Source organism: Zootoca vivipara, chromosome 1 (assembly GCF_963506605.1).
Source record: "Zootoca vivipara chromosome 1, rZooViv1.1, whole genome shotgun sequence".
Taxonomy (NCBI): Eukaryota; Metazoa; Chordata; class Lepidosauria; order Squamata; family Lacertidae; genus Zootoca; species Zootoca vivipara.
Window position 1 is genome coordinate 84818128 of NC_083276.1, and position 19455 is coordinate 84837582.

The 19455-nt window shown below is 49.4% G+C and overlaps 2 protein-coding genes across 3 annotated transcripts in view; one reads left to right on the top strand and one right to left on the bottom strand.

Annotated features, from left to right (window-relative positions):
* Positions 1–10201, top strand: part of ABCB6 (ATP binding cassette subfamily B member 6 (Langereis blood group)) — a 28289-nt gene extending 18088 nt beyond the window's left edge. For both annotated transcript variants that reach the window (XM_035126995.2, XM_035127005.2), the window contains exons 12-20: positions 2408–2471; positions 2981–3066; positions 3267–3324; positions 3514–3618; positions 6003–6177; positions 7402–7514; positions 8596–8690; positions 8950–9018; positions 9314–10201. In XM_035126995.2, coding sequence (XP_034982886.1) covers positions 2408–2471; positions 2981–3066; positions 3267–3324; positions 3514–3618; positions 6003–6177; positions 7402–7514; positions 8596–8690; positions 8950–9018; positions 9314–9602 — 1054 coding nt within the window. In that variant the 3' untranslated portion in view covers positions 9603–10201. The remainder of the gene's footprint in view (positions 1–2407; positions 2472–2980; positions 3067–3266; positions 3325–3513; positions 3619–6002; positions 6178–7401; positions 7515–8595; positions 8691–8949; positions 9019–9313) is intronic.
* A 712-nt stretch (positions 10202–10913) lies between these two features.
* LOC118090808 (uncharacterized) lies at positions 10914–19136 on the bottom strand. Its single transcript, XM_035127040.2, has 6 exons — positions 18935–19136; positions 18145–18315; positions 17074–17205; positions 15743–15915; positions 13575–13835; positions 10914–11714 (listed from the first exon to the last, which is right to left on the bottom strand). Exons 1-6 carry the CDS (start codon positions 18984–18986, stop codon positions 11517–11519), a joined length of 987 nt encoding a protein of 328 aa, XP_034982931.1. The 5' UTR covers positions 18987–19136; the 3' UTR covers positions 10914–11516.
* Positions 19137–19455: the final 319 nt, after the last annotated feature.

Genomic DNA, 19455 nt, shown 5'->3' on the forward strand with positions numbered 1-19455 from the left:
GAAAAAGGAGCACGTAGACTGGTTTCTGTAATTGAGACTACTTTAAACAGCAGATTAAAACAACCAGGCCTGCTGTACCATAAGACAGAAAACTCCCAGGGAATGCATTAACTCTTTACAGATGCATCAAATGCAGGGCAGAGCCCTGTTTGAGTTAGGGCATCATAGGCTGAGAACAAGCAAATGTCCATTGCCCCTTAATATTTTGCTTGAAAACTATAAGGAGGATTTCTGAATATGATGAGAGTAACGAGCCCCCCCCCTTTTAAGTGGGACAGATATATTTCTGAATAGAAACTGAATACCAGAAGAGAAGAGCTATGTAAAATGAAATTTATATGGTATGGCTGTTTGCACATTACAGTAAAATGGTTCACTGTAAATGCACCTAAGAGGACTCCGTTGCTCATCCTGGCTTGATTCTTGGCTCAGCATTTTGAACAAATAAGGGAATCTGGTTCATTTTGCTCCACAGTCAGTAAGCCAAGAAGAAACTTTGGCTACAGATCATGGGAATGAAACAAATAATCGTCCCTGGCTTGTTCATAATGGTAAGCCAAGGATTATGGTTTGTTTTGGAGGAGAAAATCTGGTGCAGTTTTGCTTGTGCACAGAAAGTCTTGCTGTGACATGCAAACGTGGCCTGTATCCAGCATGTATTAAGTATATTAAAATCATCACCATCATCATCACCATCACCTGACTGAGTTTCCCCAGCCACTCTGAGCAGCTTCCACCATATATAAAAACTCCATGGACAAAGACAACAGGCATATAAAAACATAGTAAAACATTAAACCATAAAAAGCTTCCCTACCAGAGCTGCCTTCAGATGTTTCCTAAATGTTATATACCGAAATTACTCATCTCCTTAACATCTGACAGGGTGGGTGCCACTATCAAGAAGGCCCTCTGCCTATGCCAAGTGCAAAATAATGAACAGAATATTCAATTCAATACTAAATTGATTTCTCAAAAGCCAAGTCAGTAATGAGCCACATTTCCCTCATACCACTATATTGAGCCAAACTCAAAAGTTTCTCTCATTGGTGCAAAGGTGATCCCTTTTGCATAATCTCTTTACAGCTCTAGCAACAAAGAGATAACACCATAAAGACTAACACAGTCCTAGGAAGTTGAAATAAGGCTTGAAAATGAGGCCTGTGTTTAGTAACTGTGTCATGAGACATTCCCCCACCTCCAAAGAGTTTGGATTGCCCCTTAGCCTCCCCGTCCTCTGAAGTATGAGAGATGGTTACAAAGGAGGTGTGATATCATTTAGTGTGAACATGTGTTAAAGGTTTGGGAACATTTGCTGGTGGGGGAGGTGTGACAGATGGGGTTTGCTTTCATGCTTGGGGTCTAATTGATTGCCATATTTGGAGTGCAAATACATGGCTTCCCTGGTCCCTTCTCTTTCCTTACCAGAGAAGAGAATTAGACCCACACCCACTTCAGTGACACGTAGCAGGGGGTGCCCAAAGGCCCCAAGCCTCAAGTCTTTTGTCCCAAGCACCCCAGATCTCATCATCAGTTTGTTTGTATGCTGCTTTCGCACAAAACTGCGCCCAAAGTAGCTCAGAACGTTATCAAATGAACAATAATGTTACACATTTCAAAATGCATTAGGATAGATAGACAGACAGATGATAGATTAAAATATTATATCAGTAATTACAAAACCTCAATCCATATGTAACATTGTATAAAAATGATTAGTTAACCAAACCTAATTTAACCCAGGTGGCGCTGTGGGTTAAACCACAGAGTCTAGGGCTTGCTGATCAGAAGGTCGGCAGTTCGAATCGCTGCAATGGGGTGAGCTCCCGTTGCTCGGTCCCAGCTCCTGCCCACCTAGCAGTTCAAAAGCACATCAAAGTGCAAGTAGATAAATAGGTACCGCTCCGGCGGGAAGGTAAACGGCGTTTCCGTGCACTGCTGTGATTCGCCAGAAGCAGCTTTGTCATGCTGGCCACATGACCCGGAAGCTGTCTGCGGACAAACACTGGCTCCCTCGGCCTATAAAGCGAGATGAGCGCCGCAACCCCAGAGTCAGACACGACTGGACCTGATGGTCAGGGGCCCCTTTACCTTTACCTTACTAATTTAATAACGTGAGCTGAGCAACACTGAATAAAACAATATGAATAAACTAACATAAAATAATAAACTAAACAAAAGTGAGATCTTCAAAAACACAACTGGGGGCACTTACAAAGTGCAGTCCTGGTGAAATGCCCAGTCATTTAAATTTGCTCAGAGGCAGCTTAAATAAATATATATTAGCATATGAAATGTTATTTACATTTGTGCCATGCGCCCGTGCCTCCGGGTGCTTTTTAGTACCTTAAGCAGCACCCACACTACCTGGCCCTGGGTGGTCCAATGGAGTCTTTTTCTTTTTCAGAATGATCCAAAGCTCATTTGTTGACATGGAGAACATGTTTGAGCTCTTCAGCGAGGAGGAGGAAGTGAGTTCAGGCCACATCTATGCTGCTGTGAATAGCTGCTAGCCTATGCTCTCTTAGATACCTCTTCCTTTCCCTTCAGCAACTTAAGGGGCTTTTTTGGAAGTGACTTCTCTCTGATTGTTCACTGTCTGGACTGGGTGATAAGACAGAAATGGGAATAGTGATGCTGAATCCCTGTTGTGCTCAAGCACCGAAATTCAAAGGCCACTGTGTGCTTGGAAAACAAAGGGCAATTGCTCTTCACATAGCTTGGCATTAATCTACAGGGCTCATGCCTTCAGAGTGTTGCTATGATAGCCATGTCCTCTCAGGGAGTCTGTTTCTCTGACTGCTTGTAATATTTGCGGGGAGGGGGATTTTTGGCATAAGCTCCTGCATGCAAACCACATCCTCTACCCACTGACCCTACACTCCCCCCCCCTCTTCAGGAGCTCCTGTGCTTCCGCACACATGGCTTGCCTAGTTAGGCCCAAGACCATGCATGATGTCACAGATTTGTTTACCTGTAGGTGAAGGACGTACCAGGTGCTGCAGACCTTCGTTTTCTGGCAGGACGCGTGGAATTTGAAAATGTCTATTTTGGCTATGTGGAAGGGTAAGGGGGAAGGTCCAGAGAGTTGGGTGGGTGGGTGGTGAGTCAGGAAAGTAGGGGGTGGAGAAGATAGTAAAGAGATTGTGGTACGGTAGGTAACGGGGGGGTGGGGGTGGGGGAGGAGTGGATGCTCAAAGGATGAAGGAAGATGTGGTGGGCCTCATCAGAATGTTGGAGATGCTTTTTGTTCACTTTCCTCACAGGAGGGAAGTCCTGCGTGATGTTTCCTTCACAGTGATGCCTGGGCAGACCCTTGCACTGGTAAGGAGAGAGTTCTGCCTAGAATTAACAGCGTTCCCTCATGTTTCCTTTGTCCTCTTTTGCCTCTGCTGCAGCGGGAGCAGTGGCAGGTCCCACGGAAGGGGGCCCCCAGCGCTTCTTCCTGCTTACTCGTTCCTCCCACTGGCTGTACCCATATTGACCCTTCCTCGCCCCCCTCTCTCTGCCCAGGTGGGACCCTCTGGCTCAGGAAAGAGCACCATCATTCGCCTGCTCTTCCGCTTCTATGACGTGTGGGGAGGCTGCATCCGAATTGATGGGCAGGATATCTCCAAGGTAACGAGGCCATTATGTTGTGGCGATAGGAGAGGTTAGATTCACCTAACCAGCCCCCTCAGTGGAAGACCTGCACAAAGACTTCTTTCCCTCTCCTCCCCTCCCCTCCCCTCCCCTCTCCTCTCCTCGCCCCCACCCCACCCTGCCCCCTGGAATTAGCTTTGGAGGGTGGTCAGGAGCACCCCCATTAGAGTGGGCGGGAGGGGTTGGAGAATAGTTCCATCTGGCAAGTTGCAATGCTTGCACAGTTGAAATGAGTGGAAGAATGCAATGTTGAAATCCTCCCAAAGGCTTCATTAGTGAGGTGCCAGAGTCCTCCAGCATGGAATGGAGACAAGGCTCTTGGCATGACGGGTGGAAGGAGGTGTCATCCAAAGGAACAAGCAGCTAGCATCCTTGGAATCATGTTATTCCGCTTAAAACAAGGAAGGGGAACCTCAGGCCCGGGGGGCGAAATCTAGCCCTGTGCACTTCTCTGTTTGGCCCTCAGAAGTCTCCCCAGGCAACAACCCTTCTCCTCAGGCCATATCCTTCACTGTCTTTCACTTTGCACCCTCCATGAGTGTTTTTGCCTGACTGGAATATGTCCTTCGACTTCTGAGAAGATATTTCTTGGTTGCCTGAATAGACGACACAGAGGGGAGTGTGGGAGTGTGTGGAAAAACTAGAGTATTGTGCAAAGATAACATTTAAATGTGTTGCTCGGCCCACTTGTGTCTCTGGCCCTGCCCGCCATTGCCATTCGGCCCCCAAGCTTAAAAGGTTCCCCCACATTGGCCGAAAGGGCTAAAGTAGCCCTTGAATGGGTCTGCCACCTTCCACTTGCGTACACACACTAACTCACTCAGGCACATACATTTCTCCTTCTGCTCCTCAGGACTTTTCCTGCCCCAGCCCAGATGCTTAATTCCTGGTTTATGCTGATTGCCCCCAGCAAAGCAGAGACGTGTGATTCCATTTAGGGACAGATGAAAGAGCTGTGCGGTGGAAGGCACAGCTGCAAACTGCCTCCACCTCTCCTCTGGCCACCCAGGCTCACTGGGGGAACTGCTATAGGATGTCTGGGGAAGAGTCCTAGATGCCCCATCTGGGTGCCAGGATTTCATGAGGGTCTGAGGTTGGGGGGGGGATTGAAGGGCAGCTGCTCCTTTCATGTGTGCTCCAGCTGCTTGCTGTCTGCTCTTTTGAAATGTGTGGTTCCCCTAGCCTCCCCCACTAGGGTTTTTAATTTTTTTAAAAAAAACCTATCCTGCAGGGTTCTTATTTTCACTGGATATTGGAGCAAAATATCTCTAGGAAGCAATGGAAGCTGAGATGCAGGGTAGATGGCACGGCAAACAAGCGTGTAAGAGTATGGCGGGAAGCTTGAAAGATACACCCCTTCCCGTGTTGTGTGTGTGCACACACATCTTTTCTCCCTCTGATCAAACCATTCTCCCCCCACAAACCTCCACCTAATTTCCCAAAAATAGCAAAACATGTTTACCAAAAGCAACAGAAGAGCGAGTGGTGATTTGCTCATTCAATGTGCCTTCAGCTCTTTGGATTAAAATACGACAGCATGACTCTCATTTGCCACCATCTGCCTTTCTCCGCATCTCCTATAGTGAGGAAAGACACTGACATGGAGCTCTGTAGGGTATAGATGTTGCTCAGCTCAACTGAGATTAATCACAGAATGTGTCTTGCATTGAAAGGCTTACAATTCTAATGTCCAGAGAATGGCCAGGCTGCCCAAATAATAATCTTTCTCCAAGTTCTACCCTGGGATTTGTGTTACTGGGCCCTCTAGACTGGTGTCTCCTTTTACGGGTGTATTCTGCAACATGTCGCTATAGCATATTAGCAGTAGATTTACTCCGGACTGGACTGTACACACACCATTTATTCATTGTTCTGCAATGCTTCCCCCGTTGCCGTCAGGACGGGCAACTCTTGCGCTACGGCACAATGAAAGCAGGACAAAGGACAACAACCCAGATAATGAAGAGTTTGAAAAGTTACATGATTTCAGCAGGAAACTACAGGGCATGCACCAATGGGAACTGAAGCCCTGAAATGTTTGCAGGTGTTGTGGAGAGCAAGATCATGTATGAGCAGAAGCAATCTCATCAAGAATGGACCATAAAAGAGGGCATTGGGTTGGGTGGTGGCTGCTGTCTAATCTGGGAAATTGCCCCCACTTCAGGGTGTGCTATCATGGTTGTTCATAGTGACAAGACCCACCCCGCAGATGCCTCAAGCTAAACTCCATAAGGCTGTGACAACACCACACTGCTTTGGGGAGGGTGTGTGGGTGTACGCTATTCCTAGCTGGGCGATGTCATCTTCCTTTCCCTTCTCTCTGCCCCCACTTCAACCCACCCATTTCCCTTTCCCCACAGGCCAAGCAGGCTTCTCTGCGCTCCCACATTGGTGTGGTGCCTCAGGACACTGTCCTCTTTAACGATACCATTCGCAACAACATTCGGTATGGACGCATCGATGCCACCAACGACGAGGTGATCGAGGCAGCGATCACGGCTAATATCCATGAACGCATCCTCACCTTCCCCGATGGTAAGGGGCCGCTTGCCACCTTTGGCTTACACTTGCTGTGCCATCAAGCTCGTAATCTACCCTGCAGGATGCTGTGAAACCCAGGATGCTTCTATCGAGATGCCTCCTCTTCTGCTGCAGCTCACTGGTGCAGCACATGCCTTGCATGCAAAAGGCCCCGGGTTTCATCACTTGGCCTCTCCAGGCAGGGATGAGACAGAGAGGCTCCGATCTGAGACCCAGCAGCCAGTGAGTGCCAATGGCCAGGGAGGGCAAGAGGCACCAGACTGGGGAAGGCAGGTGTGGGAAGTGCTGAGCTAGAGGGACCCACAATCTACTTCCTCATTCGGCAACTTTCTGTGTTCTTATCTGATCCGAAAGGACCTGTCCCTGGCTCTTACTCTCTCCCTTTCAGAGTCTCCCTTACAGACTCTGCTCATCTCAATGGGTCGAATTCAGTGGGCCATGTGCACAAGGAATGAGCTCACTTCCCACAATGGGACTTTTCCTTCTCCCCCAGCCCCACACACTCCTGGTCCTTCATACACACACTGAACCCATCACAGGGATTCCCCCAACTCTCCAGAGCAGATTTTGGGGGGAGGCAGCATGAGGAGAGGGGAGGAAGTTCTGTTGCATGAGTGGACGTCATCCAACACACACAACTTAGTGGAATCCTATTCAATGTTTTCTAAAAGCTTTTTAAGGTCTTCAGTTAACATGAGCAAAGTCTGTGGCAGTCCAGACTCCCACCCTAGCAGAAACCCTGTAAGAGCAGTTGATAGAAGGACCCAGGCCTGGCTCTAGGTGTAGTCCCGGTGGCGCGGGGCGCGGGGCCGGCAGGGGGGCGCTGCACGGCAAAGCCACGCGGAAGCCATGCTGCGCGCTGCGCGGGTGGGGGCACCGGAGCGATTTCCGCGCCTCAGCGCCAGGGCGCCCGACCTGCCTGAGATGGCCCTGGAAGGACCTTTGGGCAATGAGAGCAATCAGGATTGGCTTCCGAAACTAGACATTCAGAGTTTGTCCCATCCCTTCCTGTTTTAAAGTGCCCCAGCCAGTAGACTTTGGGTTCGCTAAAAGTGTCCATTTCAAATCTCCCTTGGCAGTAGACCTGGGAGGTGTAGCAAGATGCTGTAAGTGGCCAAAAGAACCAAGGCACTCACAGTGCCTGAGCAGCAGAAGTCACAGGTAGTCACTCTCTATTCCACAGCATTTGATTTTTCTTTGTCCACTTCTACCTGGCAGGTTATGATACACAGGTTGGTGAGCGAGGTCTGAAGCTGAGTGGAGGGGAGAAGCAGCGAGTCGCTATTGCCCGCACCATCTTGAAGAACCCCCAGATCCTCTTCTTTGATGAGGTGAAGAAGGCAAATAATCAAACTCACACAGAGCAATCTGGGTTTTCCGATTGCTGGTCCTTGCCTTGCCAAAACGCTATCACCCACACAAAAGAGGGGGGAGGACTTGGCATGCTCAGGAGACCCACCGCTTGCATTAATACGAAAATCATTTAGGAGTAAACAAACAAAATCTGAAGGGTGAGAGAGCATGCCAGAAATAACTGAATTAAGGACTGAGCATGCAAAGTGAGTACAAAATGCTAACTGACCATTGGGGGGGTTGGAAAAATGGGGTGTGGGTGGGGAAGGGAACTGGAATGAAGTGACAGGAGCCTTGATCAGAAGCCTTCCCAGTATAATGTTGCTGGTCCATCTATTTCTGAAATTCATGGGTGTTTGGCTCTCCTTATGTAGCTAGAACTGTGCCACCAGTGCACAGGAGGGGAGGTATCAGCATGCCTGGAGGAGACCAAGTAGGGTTTTTTTGGAGGGGGGGGGGATAACCGTAAGGGAACAAAAACAAAGCACCCCAAAACATGCTCAGTGACAATAAATGCTGGCTGTTTGGGTGAGGAGGGATGGACTGAACTACCCATTTCATGCTGCAACGTTTTGTTGTGGGTCACACTTGTTTCCTTGTTCCTAAAGCTAGCCATCATCTGCCCTTTGTCCCCTTCCTCATATGCTCTCCTTTCTTGGAGCTGAAACCCTGGAAATGGTTGGGAGAATGGGTAGCACTCAGCCTTCCTGAATCTGGGAACCTCCATTCACAGCCACGATACTATTCAGCTACGTGGAGGCCTTCTTTACCATTTCACCTGACCCAAGGGATCTTCTCTGCCATTCTTGTCCTCCCGCACTGATGCAACGAAGCAAAGACCAGCTCTCATATTTGTTGTGGGCATGAATGGGATTATGCTCATAGATATGCCAGTGGCTTCGCATTGGCAATCAGTGTCAAGAGTCCCTGACCCTCATCCACCCACTGCTTTGCCTTGAGTTGCAACTTAAGTTCTGGTACATTTTGAACCTGTTTCATAATTGCAGCAGTTTTAGTACTGCCTAATTCTATTGTAATGCACTCTGGGATCACTTTCAGGCGACGTCAGCGCTGGACACCAAGACTGAGAGGACTATCCAGGCATCCCTGGCTAAAGTGTGTGCGAACCGCACCACCATCATCGTAGCTCACAGGTATGGGGAAGCATCCTGCCACAGGAGCTTTCTGTTCAGGGCTTCAGCATAATAGCAGCAGGAGGGATGCTGCAGCCTTCGGAAGAGGAGAGCCTAAATACTAGTTCCTCACTTGCATCAATAGTTCCTGGCAGACTCCTCTTCCCTCTCTAGGGAGCTCTAACATGTGGTGTGTTATATTGAGAATCCTGAGCTGGGGAGGGATCACTACTGCATTCTGCCCTCTTGATAACATTTTTGGTGGTTGTGCTCTCTGCAGGCTTTCCACGGTGATCAAGGCTGATCAAATCCTAGTTATCAAGGAGGGCCGAGTGATGGAGCGAGGAAGGTAAGCTCTTAGCCATGCCCAGAGCTAAAAATTATAAATAAGATTTATAACTGGCAACCCATCCATGGATTTTTTTATTTTTATTTTTGCAATGTGTATAAATTATGCAAATTGCAAGCCCTTTAAGGCCATCAGAGTTTTACAAGCAGAACAGCCACAGGGTTGGGCTGTGTATCTTCAAAAGGATCCCCTACGAAGGCGAGCAAATAATGGGTGTGTGGATGCTTCTGAGGGATGAAGGGGGTGCACCTGGCATGGAGCCTTGTGAAATTAACTCTCTCTGCCCCTTTAACAGGCACGAAGAGCTAGTGGACAAAGGTGGCCTCTACTCTGACATGTGGCTGCAACAAGGAAGTGACACGGAGGTGGAGAGCAAGACCAGTGTTGAGTCAACTGCAGAAAGCAAGGCCAGTGCTTCGACCAAAGCAGGAAGCAAGGAAAAGACAGAGGAGGGGGAGACAGAGGAGGGGGAAGAAGAGGAGGGGGAAGAAGAGGAGGGGGAGGAAGGGGAGGAAGAGGAGGGGGAAGAAGAAGAAGAGGAGGAGGAGGAGGAGGAAGAAGAAGAAGAATCATCCAAGAAATGAGAACTACTGAGCAGCTGACAGTGACAACAGCAAATCCTACAAGGATGTGGCTTCGAAGCCAAAAAGGCAGCAGCTGCCACCTCTGCTGTTAGATTTGTGAACCTCCTCTGTATGGCATAAAGGGGGGAATGCTCAGACACCCAGAGCACACAGCAGATCCACTAAGTTAGCAGTGAGGCCATGGAGACCAAACTGGAGGAAGACTACAGGCTGCGTACAGTTCCCAGCATGCAGTTCTTCATGAGCAGGACCTGCACATAGTGCTAGAGCAACTTCAGAGTATATTCTCCAAGCTACTGCCAGCGTTCCTGGGAAAGCTGTTGCTTGGTGATCCAGGTGTATTATCAGGGAATTGTGAAAGGGGTGGGGGGGGGAGGCAGGGACCAGGGCTGCCTTGCCCCACCGTTCTCCCCAGCAAAATGTCTTCCCTTGCAAAGATGAATGGGGTGTGGAGGTGGGGGGCATGCATGAACGTTTGCCAGCACTTTGTATACAACCACAGAGGGAGAAGCCTGCAGAATGGCTGTGTGTGTGTTTTTGTAAGTTCTGATTTTGAGGTGTCCCGTTTTAATTTTCATAAAGTCAAAAAAGTGTTTTCAGATCCATGGATCCCGTTTTTAGTTTTGTCTGCGGGGGAGAAGGATTCGAAAATGCTTAGGGTAATGAACCCCAGATGTTGGCAGACTACAACTCCCACCATCCTTATTGGTCCATGCTGGGAACTTGGGAGTCATGCTGACAACAACAGGTTCCCTATCTCAAAAGGGTTTTGGCTGGCTGGCAGATGGGATGGAGACCCTTCTCACTTCCTCAGAACGGAGAGCACAGAGAGAAAGTGCTTCTCATGCTGTGTTAAGTATCAAAATGCGTCCGGTTTACTTGGATCCCTTGACTACAAGGACGTGGAAAAACAAGAGGGGACCTGGAGTCACGGAGACAAGGTAGAAAGGAGGAGCAGGGCACAGAAAAATAATAAGAAACGCCTCTCCCATCTCCTACCCAGCCCAGGTAGCTGCTTTTCTGTTTGGTGGCTCTATGGAGGCCACTTTCAGAAGGACCTAAATGGTTCCTACTGTGGAGCTATTCAGCTCCAGGCAGTCTTGGGTTGTGTGGGCAAGCGATGGTAGCCCTGGCCAAGACTCTGGGAATTCTGCCCCTCGATCTTTAGACAGAACTATCCATGGGCCTGGTGCTGGAGAGAGTAACAGACACAGGGGAAAAGGAGCCAATCCCTAGTTCTGATCAGCTTCAGCTTTATCTTTGCAGCGTCAGACATGAGTTCGTCGCCTTACTGCTTCTAACTCCCAAGAAGGCACCACAACAAGTTAAAACAGCAACTGAAGGAGGAAGCCAAGAACAGTGGCCCTTTTATTCAAGGGGCTGGTTGTTTTACAGCACATTCCCCATTCCCACAATCTCTCTCAGCAGAAGGTGCTTTAGGGTTTGCATGCAAGAGTTCTTCAACTTTAGCTCCCAAGTGAAAGGGGGCGGGGAGGAAACTGCCATATTTCCGGGGTGTGTGTGCGTGTTTGTGCAGCACAGTGTCTGCATTAGGGCAGCTGCTGTTCCCCACTTGCTCTTCCCATACTTCTGTGGGGCTCTGACTTACTAGTCTAGCAATGATTGTCACCCTACTGCTTCCGTCCGCATGCTTGGCCATATCTGAAGATGCCAGAATAGGATTGGCTATATATATTTATATGTGTGTGTACCTGGCTTCTCCTTTTAGCTGTGGCTCCCAGAAGAGGCTTTTGAGGGTCCTGTGTGGCAGTTTGCACAGCAACAAACCTGTCTGTTAGCTATCGCTAACGCCACCCACGTCCTCTGGAGCCAAGAAAACCTCATGGGGGGTGGGGGAAGGGTCAATGGGGCTCCAATCTTGAGGAAAGTCCCAGGGCAGCACCCCGCTGAGGCTCAGTCATCGTCCTGTTGCAGCTGCTGGTGCCTGCTCTGGTACCACAACATGGTGGGAAGGTTCTGGCAGCCTTGGTAGCGGCGCTGGCGCTCCTCTTCCCCCAGGGGTGGCACAGAGTGGCAGGGCGCCCCTGCTAATGAGACATTGAGCAGCTGGGCTGGGGTACCCGAGCCGAAGACTGCAGACCACGGACCCACCTGCAAGGAACGAGAGAAATTGCTTCACTTAAGGTTGCTCTGGGCCACAACTCAGTCCGTCATCAGCATCAATGCTTATATAGCGCTTCCAATGCATCAGTGTTTCAGGTACATTATCTCAGTATCTTATACAATCGGCCTGTAAGGATGGCCGGTAAAGCAAACTGAATTACCATGTTTCTCCGATAGGCAGTTTAACCTTGTAGGTTAAACTGTACCATCCTTAATAAATAAAAAAAAGACATCCCCTGAAAATAAGCCACCATGTGTCTTTTTGAGGAAAAATAAATATAAAACGGTGTCTTATTTTTGGAGAAACACGGTAAGGCTGCCTGGCTGGCTTCCACATGCTCTAAAAAATGATAAGTTTCAAGTGACTTCCTTTAGTTTGTTGCATCCAACCCTGTGCCATCAGTTGGAATTAACCAATTTAGCCTGGATCCAGACTCGGCTCTAGGTGTAGTCCCGGCGGCGCGGGGCGCCGGGCCGGCAAAGCCATGCGGAAGCCGTGGGGCGGGGGCGCCGGAGCGATCTCAGCACCAGGGCGCCCGACCTGCTTGAGATGGCCCTGTCTGGATCCATTGTACTTGATTAAAAAAATCAGTTCAAACTACCTTGAATGTACACACCTTTTATCCTTTTCCTTTTAATGGCAACGGTCTGCTTTTGAGCAGTAAAACTAATTGGGTGGGATGTAACAAAATACACGTTTTTCTTTCCAAAGGTGCCATATTGCACATCAAAAGACTCCTTTAGTGCAAGCTAGCTTCCACAAACTTCAGGTGTCATTCTCTAATTGTCATCACAGATGGCCTGTGTGTCAGTTATATGAGCAAAGGTTGGCTCTGGCCATTTGCCAAGTTCTAGTTTACAGCATTGTTGCCTCTACACCTAAGCATTTAGTTCTCAGTCTGTCGTGCTGCCCAATTGATTCCCTACTCTTTCCCTACACACAGAGGAGAAACCAAATTGGTTGCAAGATGGTGCATAAGATGGCTTGGCCTTCGGCAGGCATCCCCAAATGGCAGCCCTCCAGATGTTTTGGCCTACAACTCCCATAATCCCTAGCTAACAGGACCAGTGGTCAGGGATGATGGGAATTGTAGTCCAAAACATCTGGAGGGCCAAAGTTTGGGGATGCCTGGCCTTAGGGTTGCCAGACTCAATAGAGGACAGGACTTCTGTGACTTTAATTGCCCTGCTCTCTTTTGAGTCTGGAAACAAAGAGAAACCAGCAGACCCTTTGCTTGGAAATTAAACAAAGGGTCTGCTGGTTTCTCTTTAAGGTTTCCAGACTCAAAAGAGAGCAGCGCAATTAAAGGCACAGAAGTCCTGTCCTCTATTGAGTCTGGCAACCCTACTTGGCCTTACCAGGAGCTGTGATGTTCCCTGAACTTGCTGCACAGCACAGGCCAGTTTTCATCTATGTCAATTTTCCAAGCACCAATGTCCCTACTCCCCGCTCCCCTCCCCTGGAACTGGGAGTAGAGCCCAGGGAGTGCTGCCACCCAGTTAGTGATGCTGCCACTAGAAGCGGCCACTTTGAACTGGAGAGACACCTGTTGCTAGTGCCACCTGCCAGAAAGCAATGTGAGGACTTGGGCTTCCTAGTCACTATTTTGAGCCTCCTGGTATTCTGTCCAGAACAAACGAATGCATCCTTGGCATCTCTTGAGGGACCATCAATTGGTGGCAGAGCATATGCATGCAGAAGGTACCAGGTTCAAAACCCGGTGTCTCCAGTTGAAAGGATCTGACAGCAGGCGAGAGCCAAGGTTGCCTATGTCTGTCCTATGCTCTGCAAACACCAAGTCTTGGACTCCGAACATTCACGGCCCACCTTCCTTCCATGGCACTTACCGGCAATAAATGCTGGAGGAGGCACTGGTCAGGCTGCAGTCCGGCCCAGAACTCGGCAAACGCCGACCCACCGCTGGTGGTAGTGGTGGCAGTGGCGGTGCTACGTATGAGCACCACGTTGGGATGTCGCCGAGATGCCCGCAGCTTCTTCGTCAGTGGCCCCGGATAGCTCTGGTCAAGGAAGAGGAGAACCCGGCGAGCGTTGCAGCTCTCCAAGTCTGCTAGCAGCTCCGAGATGGGGTACCGCTCCTTAGGATCTGCCTGTTGCAGGGAAAGGACAGCTCATCCGCACCTGCCCCTTGGTCACAGACACACACGCACACCCCTCCCCGCTCTACAGTTGGGAGATCAAGGGGATTCCATTGCCTGGGAGTTAAAAGGAGCGGATTAAATGGGAAAGAGCAAGACAGGGCGAGCACCCACTGCAAAGGCCGGTGTTGTTTTCTCCCTGCAGGCACACATGAAAGAGCTGGATGGCCCTTTGAAGGGAACAGAGGAGAGGAGAGGGCTGCAGCCTCCACCTGCAGTTCTGTCAGCATCTCTCCTTCCTCCAGTCGGGCTTCCCAGGACATGCCTGGACAGGTGGGATGACCTCCTCCACCCCTCTGCAAGAGTGGCTCACTTCACTTTCCATTTCCAGCCTAGGAAACCCCAAAGGAAACGTGGCAAATGGCCAAACGCAGCCCTTTGAGAAGGGCTGGTGCCGCTTTGTATGTGTGCACAAGCATCTTGGGCAGCCGCTCCGCATTTTCCTGCCCCAGTTGGGTTTACTTGGCACCCCTACTTCACTGCTCCCTGCCAGCAATTGATCATGGCTTACCCTATTGTGATAAATGCATGAGTGACAGTCTCCTTTATATCGTTAGCGTCCCCATTCCCTGCTCGGCTAGGCAGTTTACATTAGCATCAATAGCCAAGGTCCTTTTTTGGATGTATCATGATGAAGTAGGATTCATTCATTTAACAAGATATATATACCACTTGACTGCTGTAAAACCTCCAAGTGGTTTTACTTGTAAGTTAACCTGCTGCTGCTGCTGCTTGCTTTATTCTGAACCAACCTGTAGCTTTTCCCAACAAGCAACATTCATCTGCACTTTGGCTGAACACTGGGCAGGTGGCCTGTGGCTGTTGTCACGGATTTAAAATTCTAACTTTTAAAAAGTGAGGAGCAGTGAAGAACACCATGACGGGTTTCCTATTGGATTTCTATGGCTGTCTCAATTCACCTGGAGACAATTCCTGGGCAGAGCCACAGACTCCTTGACAAAATAATACGTATGTTTAATAGCACTGCTCATGGGGAGTAATTTAGACCATTTCCTCGATGTATTTCTCCCTCTGATCTCTCTCTTCCTCTGCCTAACTTACCTGGTGGGTTACCCCCCCCCCAATAAATTGGCAAGAGATGTGTCCCAAGAGATGATATCCCTGCTGTGAAATAAGCAGCACCACTTTGTAACTTGTGCGGTACTGTATTTCTTGTGCCCCCCCACACGTTAACTCACATATAGAGATTGTGCACCAGAGGAGGGGTGAGAGGGAGGGAGGGAGGGACATACCCTTCTCCTCTCCTCCTTCAGTGATGTCATACCTGGTTCCATCATGCCACCCCACCATCCTCCGATAATGCACACCCCATCCACCCTTAAGCTCTGGAGGGTTTTGGCTACACATGCAAAATTCCAGTAGGAGAGGGTTGGTATCAATAGAGGATGGGATAGAACCTTCCTCCTATCATAGCTAAAGCTAAAGGGCTAAAAAAAGGGACCATTCCCATCATACCTGAACAATGATAGATCAGCTTGGCTTGGCAATTTTTTAAAAAATCCTCAAAAAAAGAAAACAGCGGGTTCATTTTGTCTCCTATACCCTTTTGAAATGTGGCTCTTTTGGGGGAGGTGTTATTGGGTTATTGTACTTATTTTGATTTTATATATTGTGATCTTTTCTGTGAACTGCCCTGAGACCTCCAGGTATAGGGTGGTATATAAATTCAATCAATCAATCAATCAATCAATACAGAAATGGCTTGTGATGTTTCGTAAAGGGAGTATTGAGACAAGTGCCTGGGACAGCCAATGTTGGCGGCTCCATGGGCAAGTGCTGCTCTGCTCCTCCTAGACAGCCTCTCCCTCGCTTCCAGCCCTGACCCCCCCCCCACTTACAATGCCATTACGGTTGGCATCCCACAGCAGCATGGTGCCATCGCTGGCTGCTGGGCTGTTGAGGTAGAGCACCAGCGAGTCGGCACAGTGGAGGCTCCTGCAGACCAGGGCCAGGTGGGAGCGAATAGCCAGCTTCTCGGTGGCTGGGTGCACGTCGCCCATCTCCACAGTCACTGTCCGGAAAAGAAGAGGGAGAGAGGGATCTGCTAATCCCATATCCCAAAGGTCTGTCTCCAACCCGCTCCAGTCTCATACACCAAAGCAGCGGTTCCCCCCACAAACCACCCAAAAACGATCGGTCTTGGCACACCACTTAATGTTTTTTCTGCCTGTTGTACCAATTGGAAAACACCATGCTAGATGCTGCCTGATTTTTCAAGCTGTATTCCAAGTCCTTCTTATATGTTGCGTTTTATTGCGTTCTGTCGTTTCAAATTGTAATGTAATAAAATGCAAGGAAAGAAAAATGAAGAAGCATGAAAATACAATTGAGTATTTAATGCGAACCACCTGAAAGAAGCTTGACTACAGTTTGGGAACACCTTCCCTGTGGCATCCTCATTCCTCCTACCGCCACTTGCTCCCTGCCACCACATCCTGCCCACTTGGGAAGGGGCCAGAGTTGGGAGCAGCATGGGAATATTTGCTAGGCTCCCTCATTAGCCCACTCTACAAAATGCCCCACAGGTGGTTTGGTCCATGCTGTGCAGGCATGTAATTTTTGCAGGGACATGTAACCCAAAGGCTAGATTTCACCAGGGCTAGATTACTTATGCATTCACACCCAGCATTTTCTCAAGAGGGATGGACAAGTAGGATGACACTCTGAAATGCAATACACCCCCCCCCCTGCAGAACCTTGGTGGCAGGGAGAAGGAAGTGCCAGGAACAGAGTCTTGCCTCTGAAGAGCAGCTCAGTGCAGACAGACACCCCTGAGTAGGGCTGGGGGGATATATTGATAGATCATCCAAAACCGGTTTCTGGCCATATTGTGATAACTGTTTCAAAATAAATGACCCGGCAATATATTGTGAATCACACGTGTGTGTGTGTGTGTGTGTGTGTGTGTCCACACACACACACACACATATTATGCAAAAATCGTGATATTGGAAAACCAGGAACCCCTCCTTATCTCCTCCTTATTCCTTATTTTAGACATTGTGATATATCAGTCTATCACAATATTTAGCTGGTGATATATCACAATATTGAAAACCAGATTATCGCCCAGCCCTACCTATGGGCACTGAAAAGTGACCCCCCTAAGGAAACCAAGAGCCCTGTCGCACCATTGCAGCCGACAGCTAGCTCTCTATCGTGCTGGTACCTGAGGCCTGCCCCTCGCTCGCGAAGAAGGCCTTGATGTGCTCTTGGCGGAAGCCGTTCCGTCGAAGCATCTGGTAGAAGAGCAGCAGGTTCTGCGCATGGCGGGGGTAGGTGACCTGCTCCTGCCAGCCACCTGGGGGAGAAGCACAGTAAGCAATCCAGGAAAAAATGGTGGAGGAGAGGCTGAAGCTGGTTGCAAGGGGCATAGTAGCACTAACACTGTTCTTCAAGGAGAAAGGGGGCCCCTTAAGCTCATGCCCACTAGAACAAAGCCGTTGCTCAGTGGCAGAGCAAGTACAGTGGTACCTCAGTTTTAGTACACAATTGGTTCCAGAAGTCTGTACTTAACCTGAAGCGTACTTAACCTGAAGCGAACTTTCCCATTGAAAGTAATGTAAAGTGGATTAATCCGTTCCAGATGGTCCGTGGAGTACTTAAAACTGAAGCGTACTTAACCTGAAGCGAACTTTCCCATTGAAAGTAATGGAAAGTGGATTAGTCCGTTCCAGATGGGTCCGCAGAGTACTTAAACTAAAAGTACTCAAACAGAAGCAAACTTAAACCGAGGTATGACTGTACTTGCACACAGAAAGACCCGGGTTCAATCCCTGGCGTCCCCAGGTAGGGTTGGGCATGTCCGCTGCCTGAAGCCTGGAGAGCCGCTGCCAATCAGAGTGGCCAATACTCAGCTAAGTGGACCAATGGGCTGACTCAGCACAAGGCTGAGCCTCCAGTCAGATTCACCCTCATCCATCCGCTGGCCAAATGCAATGGCTTGCAGTGGTGTGCGGTCAGTGGACAGGGGGACTATGCTAGTCCCCTAAATGTCCCTGCTAAATTTGATTATTAAAGCCTGGCGCCTCCTTCCCAAAGCCCAGGAAGCTTCTGCCAGTTTAGGGAGGGAGGCGCGATGCTCTCTCACACACAATGTCGCCCCCTCCCGCAATCGCCCTCACAAGCTGCTGCCTCTGGCCCTAACTGTTACCCTAGGAAAAAGTTCACCTCACACTGCTGATGGCTTCAGATTCCCAGAACCAGCAGCTCCTCACAGCCCCCAGGCACCACTTCTCACCTACAATCAGCACAGCGTGGTCACATGTCTGGTACATGCGGCAAGACTTGTACAGCGGAAGCTGCTGCCGGTGGCATCGCCGCGTGTTCTTGTTGAGTTCGCAGTAAGCGGCTGTGGAGCTGGAGCTCGCAAGGGGCAGGGGCTCTGGGCAGGGGCTGTATCCACGGAGATCTGGGAAAGAAAAGGAAGTGTAGCAGGACGGCAGGAGGGGAGAGAATCTCAGGCCCATGGAGCACAGAAACTTAAACTTCGTAGATAGATTAGATAGATAGATAGATAGATAGATAGATAGATAGATAGATGATAGATAGATAGATAGATGATAGATGATAGATGATAGATGATAGATGATAGATGATAGATAGATAGATAGATAGATAGATAGATAGAGAGAGAGAGAGAGAGAGAGAGAGAGAGAGAGAGAGAGAGAGAGAGAGAGAGAGATAGATAGATAGATAGATAGATAGATAGATGGTGCACATTGTTCTTCCCTTCCCATTTTGTCTTCACAACCAGGTAGGTTAGGCTGACAGGCAGTGACTGGCCCAAGATCACCCTATGAGCTGCAAGGCTGAGTGGGGATTTGAACCTCGGTCTCCCAGGTCCTAACCCGGAAATCTAACCACTGTGTCAGACTGTGTCATCTACCTGCTGCATCCCTTCTTCCTCCACTGCTCACGTACCAACCTTTGGACTTCCTAAATTCTGAAAGTGGGGGAGTCTCCTTTGTGGTTTACAATCCTGATCCTGTAACCCCGCCCCCCACTGCCCATCCAATCCTGGTACTTACCCACGCAGTTCAACCTTTGCAAGTGTTTGGGGTCCTGTGCCCCCACTACCATGGGCAGAAAATGGATCTCACAGAGACCAACAGGGGGCTCCTCGCGGCGGATGCGTCCCACAGACCGCTGGCTCCTTCCTTTGCCACGGCCCGGTCGGCGCTTCAGCTGGTTTTCACAGCGGCTCCTCTGGGCTGGAATCAAGCATTCGTAGCCACCTGAAGGAAAAGAACAAACATGTCCGGAATACAACCTGCTGAGAAAATTCCCTATACAGGGCTGCCTTCAGGTGTCTTCTAAAAGTCAGATTGTTGTTTATTTCCTTGACATCGTTCCACAGGGCGGGCGTAACTACTGAGAAGGCCCTCTGCCTTTAGTTTCACTTTTTGCAATGAGGGAACCGCCAGAAGGCCCTCAGAGCTGGACCCCAGTGTCTGGGCTGGGCGACTGGGGTGGAGACGCTCCTTTAGGTATACATGGTTGAGGCCATTTAGGGCTTTAAAGGTCAGCATCAACACTTTGAATTGTGCTC

Bases quoted from the DNA above. Each gene is read 5' to 3' on its own strand.
- LOC118090808 (XM_035127040.2), bottom strand. From the start codon at position 18,986: ATGGTAGTGGGGGCACAGGACCCCAAACACTTGCAAAGGTTGAACTGC. The intron at 15,916-17,073 runs GTACCAGCACGA...TTTTCCGGACAG, and splicing joins GAGCGAGGGGCAGGCCTCAG to TGACTGTGGAGATGGGCGAC. The intron at 11,715-13,574 runs GTAAGTGCCATG...CGTTCCTTGCAG, and splicing joins TCCTCCAGCATTTATTGCCG to GTGGGTCCGTGGTCTGCAGT.